We start from the raw sequence: 9,986 nt of genomic DNA on the forward strand, positions 1-9,986 counted from the left end.
GAAAGATGACAGGAGCAATGGAATGGGATTCAGATTGGGACTTCAACTGACTAATACAAAATTCGGAATAGCCAACTCCATGATCATCATACTGTATCTCATGTTGGATTTGATAGCCGACATCCATGATTATAACAATAGTGATAACGATAAGATTATCGTTCAGACAGCACACCTGATCATTTCCATCGCTCATTTGAGCTTCATGCTCGTATACAAATGGGAGGTATACCGTAAGAAATATATATGATGTGCTGACAAGTTTTGCAGTAGACAATACACAAATGGCGAATCAATGTCTGAGTTCAAAGTTGGAAATTGCACTTACAAATGCCACAAATTTCATAGCTTGAGTTGGAAGTTCTGTACTATAGCAAGACGCCTCAGACGCCTCACAGCAAAACTATCATGAAAACTGGTTTGCAGCAAGAGTCTTACTTTACACATGCAAACCCACTCGTCTAGCATGGATGGAAAGCAAGCCGCTGCATGTCATGCCGTGTGAACTACACTTCAGGCCGACAATGAGTTTTACCCGATACGTCGAGTCACCAGTTCATCAGGTTACGCGGCGGCTTGTGGCGTTACTTTCAGAATTTGGCGCTCTGCCCGCTCCGTCGGCGTTCTGGTATTCTCAACAAAAGAACCACCGCTCATCCGTAGCATGGTAGTCTCCAAACACATTGCTTCGCCTTCCATCTACTTGTTCTGAAGCATCTCGCAGGGAGAATACATTTTAGGATATGGACTGCGGGGACTTTACAAGCATGTATACGTATACTCGTACGTCAATCCGGCACTCGAACCAGGACCAGCAAACTACTCTCCCCTCACGAGTCACAACCAGAAAAGCTGGAGCAAAAGACACTAATCCCCATACCCACCACCCCATCCCCGGCAAACAACATTCCACATCCCATCCCATCCTCTCACCCCTCACACCTCGGCCCACGCCATTCTCGCCCCCGGACTCCAGTTCCCTACCCCCTTCACAAACCATAGATCTCCTGCTATAGTACCCAACAAGAAGGGTAAATTCTCCGATACACCACAGGCTGCACAGAGCCCGGCTCTTTCTCCATATGGCGACTTACGGCACAGCTCGAGTGCAGCAAAGAGGAATCATTACCGATATGCGTCGATACCACGTTGAATGACGTGGGGCCGACGTTTGGCTGTGTTGAAGTGTCTGCTTACCATGGTACTTGAAGCTTCGGTACTTGAACGGATTTGGCGGTGCTCACACCACCAGGTGAAGCGTCTTCGTATTCGAGGTGGTGAGGGCCAATCGTTTGGTATGAGGGGGTGGTGAAGCTTGGAGGAGAAGAATCCGTGGATTATTAATGGTTAGGTGGTCGCCGAGGGGAGGTTGATTTCATATGGACTTGACTGCAGGTTGAATACCGCACCGAGCTTCGAGTATACTGGTGTGCTTTCTGATATCTTGATCTCATTGGTTGATCAATCCTATAGTGCAGTTCTGCCAGATTCAAAACCTGGATCGATGAGGGGTAGCCAGCTTTTCTCACGAGGATGAGCGCGTGCTCAAGATGATATGCACATGACTTGTTTGTCATTGCTCTATCATCAACTAAAAGCACTCCAACAGTTGCTTTTAACCTAAGAGTGTGCTACAAAGACCATAAATACCTGCGATTCTCCTAATCCTCTCCGCCCCGCTGGAATGGTGGTGTCGAGCTCCAAGCGAGCTTGGATAGGGGCATCAATGACTTGCACACAGCGATTTTCCAGCAAAAGCCCAAGGATTCCAAATATCCATTTGAATTTCTCACAAGTATTCTGAGCAGATCTTATTCCCGTGGCTATAACCGTCTTCAAGTGAGCATGGAAGCCTTTCAAAAAGGACCGAATCAGCTGCCCACCCAATCCTTCATAACACAAACCCAAGTATCCAATCGCTATCATTCCATCTCTACATACCTACATACACCCTACAACACATACACATATATCCTCCCTCTTACCTACATCATGACGGTCTATATTTCCAAAATAACGTTACACAACATCCCACCACCCTCAATTTATCAAGATCATGAAATCAAACGCATATGCACTCACACAGTTTGACACGTTGACTACCAGTTACCGCCTAGATCTGGCTGAACGCCTAGATCTGGCTGAAATGCTCGATATGTTGGGACGATTAATTCTCCGACGCGATGCACCATGGTGCATATGTGGGGCATGGATCTTTGACGGTGTTTGAGGATGGGAAAATCGGAGTTGTAAGTGTGGTTCAATTCAAGACGTCAAGAAATTTGGAAAAGTATTTGCTGGTTTGTCAAACATGTAGATACTTAAACCAAGACTTTGAGGAAGTTGGGACAAATAATTGCTGGTTCGTCAGATATCTAGATAGTCATCACCGTTTCGGAACTACCTCCCACTTATTACAGCCTCATCACCCGCTATATCCAAACACATTCCGAATATACCTCCCATCCATATGCTAAACAAAGATCGCTCGTCTATTCCCACCAAGCCTCCCATCTCATTAATTCTCCCATATTATCCAGCCCGCCTTCCCCAAACACTAAACGTCTGAAACGCGAAGTTTGGCTTCACTAAGGAAAGAAATGTATAATACTGGAATTGAAATCCGGATCAAACCGAGGAATTTGTCAGGCGGAGAAGGGAATTCAGAGGAAGGGAAGGGACGCGAGCTATGAAGTGAGTTGTGGGAAAGTTCGAAGACGTGGAGAAGTCATGGCTGAAGAAATTGTAGAGGATCTGAAAATTCTTTGTCGGATGGAAGTCGGTGGGGAAGTGTGTGGCGTGGTGGTATGTTTTCGCGGATGGGGGATTGTTAGATGGGATGTATTCTGGTGATGATTGTAGGTGTAATTCTACTCAGGTCATGATTATTGGTTTCTAATTTACAAGAAATCTCTTCTGCCACCCTGATATTAATAAGGGACGGAAACTACAGTCAAACAAGGACCATTTTCATCTTCGTTAAATGTTTGGATCAATGGATCAGTAATACAAATGAAATACATATTCCTATCTATCCGTCACCATTTTAATGAGTCTAAGTTGTCCAGTTAGGAGACTTCGTTCAGCGAAGATAAAACACGGCCTACTATACAAGATAACACAGGGAAATCTATTTTATATATGTAATTTATTGAAACTGAAGGCTCTACACCGTGACTGACTAAAGCCTTGGAATCCACTCCTACCAGGAAAGAATTCAGCACTTCCACATGCACATTCCTAATCTCCCCAATTTCTCAAGATAGATACGCCACTCTCAACCCCAGAGTCTCAGCACCTAGAGCGTTTGGTTGAGATACATCATCCTAAGCCCAAAATGACCACAAATACGAAGTCACCTCCCAAACAATTTAACTCGAATCCACCTAGTCCTAAACCGTTATACTCTGAACAACGATTTCTCCAAACCTCGAGTTTACCTCAGTCTCAAATCCCTCAGCCCCATCCGAAAGCCTAACAATAGGGGATTTCCTCACTGACTCAACGTCATCACATCTGACTCTCCATCCAACCACATGCTCTCTTAAAATTAATCAACGAGACATTTTGAACATCCCATCTACACCCACAAAATACTACCACAATGACATTATCATCACAGATTTTTCAACTTAGACTCAAACATTAATCCAATTTCACCACATTTCGCTTTCAGAATCCTAAAACCCGAACCATTGTCAACCACCATAATCGCTTTCCACACAACCCCAGGAAACCAGAGCCACAGAAAAGAACAGCGCAAAAAAAGGACGACCTCAAAGAGCCCAAGAAGACTCCGATACCATCAAACACCGCCTCCTAAAATGGATGACTGACGCTTCCATCATACCACCAAACGCCGTACCCTTACAAAGACGTCAAGATTGCACCGATATCGGGAGAAAGGCTGGAAGCAAAAAGAGCAGACAACGAAGAAGGAAAAGGGAAGGCAAACATCAAGTCACCACCATATCTTCAAACAAACGCCAAACCCCATCACCACATCCCAATACAAACCACCAACACTAAACAGCCAAAATTCCCCACCAACAAGCAAAATGAAAGAAATACCAAAAGACATGAATAAGACAAAAGGAAATTGAACATCCCCCAAAACACCAACAACAAAACAAAGAAGGCAAGAAAAGAAAAGAAAAGGGAAAAGTCAGGCCATGATAAACACTCCTGCATCAAATACAGACAGACAGTACATCCACGAAGAATAAGGAATTCTCAACTGTAGTTTTCCGATCATCTAATCTCGTCACTGGCCAGGTGTTCGTTCCCATTGTCTCATACTCAAGTCACTCTGTCTAGAGCTCAAAGTCTCGAATACGCTATACATCATGTCGTTCCGCTCCTCTACCTCTAATCTGATCTAGGCTATTCCGATTTCAACGATACGTCTACTTTACAATGAACACATCTCACCACCATTAGAAAACCTCACATCCCACGAGCAGACCTCGCATTCCAACTCCACAACGAGCCTCCTCCACAGCAAAACGCACATATGCACATCCATCCCCATCCATCCTCACGCATCCACCACTGTACCGACCCAAGCGATCTAACCGCCGCAACCCACGCAGCCCTACCAAGCTTTAGAGTGAACCAACCACGCCATCACACACAACCGTCAACAAAACAAACATTCCATCAACTCTCACAATCACGGTCCAAGACAAAGCGTGATTCTCTCACATCAAGGGTCAACGATCTATCATTTCTCAAAAATATCGAGATGAGGGGTTCGATAAGCGGTAAGCCATGTAAGCACGGGCCGAAGCCTCACGATCGGGTCGGCATGTTCGGGACGGGGAATTTGGTACAGAGTGTTGATCAGACGATTGGGGTGTTAGGTAGCGCCTCTGTCGTCGGTGCAGATTCGGAACCATTGTTCGTATCTATTGGATCTTGCTCAGTAGCTGGGAGATCTTCATTCTCTTCTTTCTTGTGGAAGGTATGGGATTCGCTTAGGTTAACAGCCAGGAAGGATTTTGGGAGTTTGACCCTAATGTTTGTTAGTTATGGTACGCATAAGGAGGGGAGGGAGGAACAAACTGATGGAATTTCGCCCTCAAAGTCTCAATGACCTTCTTCCAATCCGCGTGTGCGGTTAAACTTCTTCGTTGCGCACAGCTGATACAATGCTTACTATCAAGTTGGACGTCAAGCGGGTCAAACGTATGACAACCTGGACTGATAGTGATGCGGATGGAATAAGCATATTTTGCTACGTCACCAGGAGGTGCATCGCGGGGGGTCTTGTTCTCGGACTCGTAAAGCTCAAAGCAGATCTGAGAGAGATAATCGAGTTCTGGAATCGCTGAACGTTTGATCTTGGTTTCAATACCACCTTCGAGTATACAGTTCAGAAGGGTGTATATGTGAGATTCTTTGGTGAAGTAGATGAATGATTTAGCGTCATCTGAAGCTTGCATCTCCTCAAGATCCTGCACAATTTCCTTGAAAGGGTTAGCAAGTAATTGCAGGGTACATATCGATCAACATACCTTGAGCAGAGGAAGGGAAGTCAATAAGCCAATTTCCAACTTCTCATTATCCGTGATCCCATATTCCTGTGGGCATATAAAGTCGAATAGAATTTTAGCCATCTTGTACAGCTCCCTCAACTTCTCTAGACGCACATCGGTTTTCGCTTTGGTTTGACTGCTTCCAGTAAAAAGTTTAAAGTACTGTTCGGGTCTTTCTTCCGAGTTACTGCCTCGGCGACCAGCCATCACGGATGGTCGTCGTCTGAAAATGCGATGTCTAGTGCTCTTGTTCGTTTCAGCCTTTTCCATTGGAACTGTTTGACTTTTGTCTGTGGGTGCATCATCTGATCCCCGTGGGGAGTCCTTTGATGCGGAAGACTTTGTGATGTCCTTTTCTTTGTTTTTAGCTTCCCAAGCCAAAGTTTCCTCTTCTTCCTCTAATATACTCTTGCTCGGGGTGAACACCCATTCCAAGAATTGTCTATTATGCAAAGCATCAAACTTCATAGTATCGTACAGTTCCGAAATTTTGCTAGGATCCACCTTGTCACCATCACAAAATTCTGCAAACAGCTTTTCCCACCTTTCCCTGAACAAATCAGAGTCTTCCCCACAACACCAGCGTGATTGTATGTTCGTCGTTGCCATTGCATGAGACATAGAGGAGCTAGCTGAGGACGAGAGACTATCTTTGTCCCCTGGATTTGCAATTGCATTCAACGAGGTAGAAGCACCACCATAAAGCTTGCCAAAGTTGTGACGCATGACTCTTCGATGAAATTTCATCAATTGAACGACATAAGCTTGCACAATGGAAGGCTCAGGCATGTTGTCAGGCCATGCAAACTGTGGTGGGGCTTCGATGCCCTCACGAAGTAAAGTCTTTAGCTTCTTTTTGACCTTGTCCATCTCGTCTTTTGCGGCATTAGAATCATCCAAAAGATCCTTGCGAACCGTGATGAAATCAGGAGGCAACTGTTTCTGATCGGTAAATGCTGAAGCCCATATCTGCGCACTCGTAGTAACTCGTCTCTCTGAACTGCTAAAAACATGTACTTCGTCGAGGACCGCACGATTCATCAACATCAGGTCATTTCTCATGTTCTCACCGTTCTCTTGCGCTTGATACCTAGCTGAATGCGTTGGCTCGCCTCCCCATTTGACGATGAGTTGGAGTTTGTCTAGAACAAGACTGTTCTCAACTGCTGTGATACGAGAAAGCGTTGTACCAGACAAAGAGTCGCTCCTCGTTGGAGACCTTCTCACAGGACTTCCATCGGAAGCTTCTATCTCCGGCGACTCCCTGGCCAATTCCTTCAACCGGTCCTTAAAATGCTCCTCGTTTCCATTCTTGAGCAATTGAGCTTTTGCTTCTTCAGACCCGGGGACGGCTGCCAGAACCTCTTCAGGCTTGCGCTTTCGAAACATGGGCTTGATCTGAACCTTTGTGCCTAGCCAGGCTCCTTTTTTGTCTAGGACATTCATCAGGGTCTTGAGCTTTCTGTCATCTTCAACCCCCTCGTCAATGGCAACCCGCACAGCACGCTTCACACTGTCCAGAGCAGACTCGCCAGTCAAAAGCACCTCTTCTTGATGGCCCTTGAGGAGGTCCACAAAAGGCTTTGTATGAAAAGTGAACTTGTACTTTTGCTTTGGCGTTCTGTCTGCATGCCGAATGACAGATACCATACCCTTTAGCTGCCAGGTGTGCTTTGGAGCTGGCGGAGGCATCACATCTCCTTCGGTTAGCTCTGTCGCAGGGGTAGCTGGGACAGTAACAGGATAAACTGAGGCATTAGAAGGAGATGTCGAAGGAATTGAAGCTGTAGCAGGAGGTGGTAACATGGGCGTTGGCGGTATTTGCGGAAGATCGGATCCTAAATTGGCACCAGGAGGCGATGTTCTTGGTGTCGGTACACTCGAGGCTTCGGGTGATCCTGTTGTCGACTTCTTGTGGTGTGCGTGATGATGTAACTTGGACATGCTTGGTGATTTCGCAAGAATGCTTTGTAATGCAGAGCGGTGCCCTTCCTTTGCAGTCTCCCGACGAGCCACAGGCGGACTTGCGGTACCATCAGAAGGACTTGATTGTGGTGCGGTACTCTCGTCTGTGATACCATTTCGCATTTTGTACTCTTTTACAAACATGTCTTTCAAAATCCGGGCGCATTGAACGTAGTATTCGTCATTGTCTTTAACAAAGCTCCAACCGTTCACATCGATAACAAAACTACTGCCCTCGGCGCGTAGAAGATCGAAACCACACACGCGCTGACCGAAACTGACCGCAATACGAGAAGCCATAGCTGATTCCTCTTTGGTCAGGCTTGTAATGTACCGAATCTCTTTGCCATGCGTGTTTCGCCGTACCAAACCATCAACCACAGGAGATTTTCGAGTCTCTGCGTGACAGAAGTTAGGCCCGACAGTATATGCTTTCACGTCCTCTGAGTTGTCAACGTGCATGAACTTCTCATACAAGTAGCTGCTGTCTGGTTCTAGAATAGCTCTAGGAACATCCATTCCTTCCACTCTTTCCGAGCTCTTGTTGCCAATCTTGCGAAACAATTTCCGAGCTCCACCACCTTGACTCTTGGGATAGTATATGCATATATTGTGATCTTCTCCACTGATCGGCTTCTCGACGAAAGGCTTCCGAAGAATAAGACCATCGACACTCAATGCGTCCCCATCTTCCACAAGTTCTACCTTCTTGGGTGGAGGAGTCTTGCCGCCAGTTCCATCCTCTGGTCCATCTAGTGCTACTCCTGTGGTCTCCTTTAGGTGCTTTGCAATTTCTGGCGTCATAACACTAGGCCCACCGTCTCTGTTCACTTCGACGCGGGTGGGAGTTGGCACATTGATTTTGTCAAGAATCATCAGACAGATCCTGCGATCCCAAAGTATCTTCTGCATTGGCACATCGTTGACACAAAATGGTTTCCGAGCTTTGACATAGGCGATTGCTTTATCGAGTGGAAACCCTTCCGAGTAGAACGATATGAGGTAATCGCAAAGCGGCCAATTTTCAACTTCTTCGTCCAGGATCACTTTATCACCAAACACCTTGACCTCAAATTCCCTGTTTGCTAGGAGGCGGTTAAGAATGTTTCGACTTGGTTTACTCCTAGCCTTGACATCGAGAGCACAAACCCCGATAATACCATATTGCGAAGGCTTCGTATCATCCTCCTTCTTGGTTGCATACGACCTATCACCTCTATCACTCCCAGGACTATGACTGCTCGCGGCAGTACTTCCACTGAATCTTCGCTTTGCCCGACTCCGAGACCTGGCAGGTACAGTCGACCGAGGCGCACCCTCTCCCCTTTGCGCCGCATTTCGCTTAGCAATATCCGAAGCATGAGCTGGAGTTTCTCGCGGGGTAAGTGAGGGGCCATTTGTCACACTGTGGCTGCTGAATTGATTCGAGGAGGACGTCGTGACCGATATTGCCGATGTGGAAGGCTCTGCGCCAGAGGTTCCCAGGGGTTTATTGTTTGGTGACAGAGCACCAGTAGCCGACCTCGTATTGTATCCAACGTCTGATCCGTTCGCAGAGGCAGCCGAACTTGGAGCACCACCACCTGCTCTTGCCGAAGTCAATGAGTATATCGAAGAGACCGACATTCGTTTGGAGTCCATATCTGGCATGGATGGTCTTGTACGCAGCGAAGCTTCTGGGAGCTGTGAAAGCTTTGGGTCTTCCGACATGATTCCGGGAGACAATTTTGGAGTTTCGAGGTCTTCCACGGCTATATCTTCCTTGCTTGACCGCCTGCTCTGACCTTCGGAAAAGGTTCCCTGTTTCGAGGACTCGCGAGATTTCGTGTTGCTGTATGACGAAGACGTCCGTGACCGAGTGATTACAGGAGGCGGTGGCATAGAAATACTGGCTCGGTCGGCATGCGTGGTGGTTGTTCCTGGCTCTGCATAGCGTCCTTTGTGACTTGAGGTTGAGTTCTGTGTGGCACCTGGGAAGAGGGTGTTCGAAATCGCGCGAATTTTGGGTTTTGGCCGCCCTGGCACATTGGAGGTAGACAATGACGAATTTTCTGTGTTTTGAGGGATATTGGGTGTGTCCAGGGAAGATAAGCTGGGATCCTGGGTTTCTCTCATCCCACCGCTACTCGTATCTGAGCTCATTATGGCGGAATTATTGGGCTACAATAATCGTCCGGGTGTTCCAATGGAAAGCCGAGATCAGCACCACATTGTCATCTAGTTGCAGGAGTCTAGATTCGAAATGCGACCAAGTTGAACGTGCAGCCAAGTCGAGCGTCTGGTAGGGCGAGAACGAAATGAGGTGTCGCAGAAAGAAGGTCGGTACCAATGGAGAACGTAAAATCGTGAATCGTCGGTGGCATCAGAATCTGGTATTGGAACCAAATATTTGCGCTAGCCCATCATCACTGCTGGGCGTGGCGGATTTGACCGTCGCATCATCTTCGGTCTTCCAGCTGCCATTGAGGGTCATCGGCTGCTGGC

General features: G+C 46.9%; 2 protein-coding genes across 2 annotated transcripts; one reads left to right on the forward strand and one right to left on the reverse strand.

Moving 5' to 3' along the window:
• Positions 1–100: 100 nt before the first annotated feature.
• Positions 101–353, forward strand: GLAREA_07996 (uncharacterized protein; the record flags this gene model as incomplete). Its single annotated transcript, XM_008090043.1, has 2 exons — positions 101–233; positions 271–353. 2 exons carry the CDS (start codon positions 101–103, stop codon positions 351–353), a joined length of 216 nt encoding a protein of 71 aa, XP_008088234.1.
• Positions 354–4,842: 4,489 nt separating this feature from the next.
• Positions 4,843–9,644, reverse strand: GLAREA_07997 (Phosphoglycerate mutase-like protein; the record flags this gene model as incomplete). Its single annotated transcript, XM_008090044.1, has 3 exons — positions 4,843–5,014; positions 5,065–5,468; positions 5,517–9,644. The coding sequence occupies 3 exons, from the start codon at positions 9,642–9,644 to the stop codon at positions 4,843–4,845; spliced, it is 4,704 nt and encodes a 1,567-aa protein (XP_008088235.1).
• Between the last annotated feature and the right edge of the window lie 342 nt (positions 9,645–9,986).

This window comes from Glarea lozoyensis (genome assembly GCF_000409485.1).
Source record: "Glarea lozoyensis ATCC 20868 chromosome Unknown GLAREA9, whole genome shotgun sequence".
NCBI lineage: Eukaryota > Fungi > Ascomycota > Leotiomycetes > Helotiales > Helotiaceae > Glarea > Glarea lozoyensis.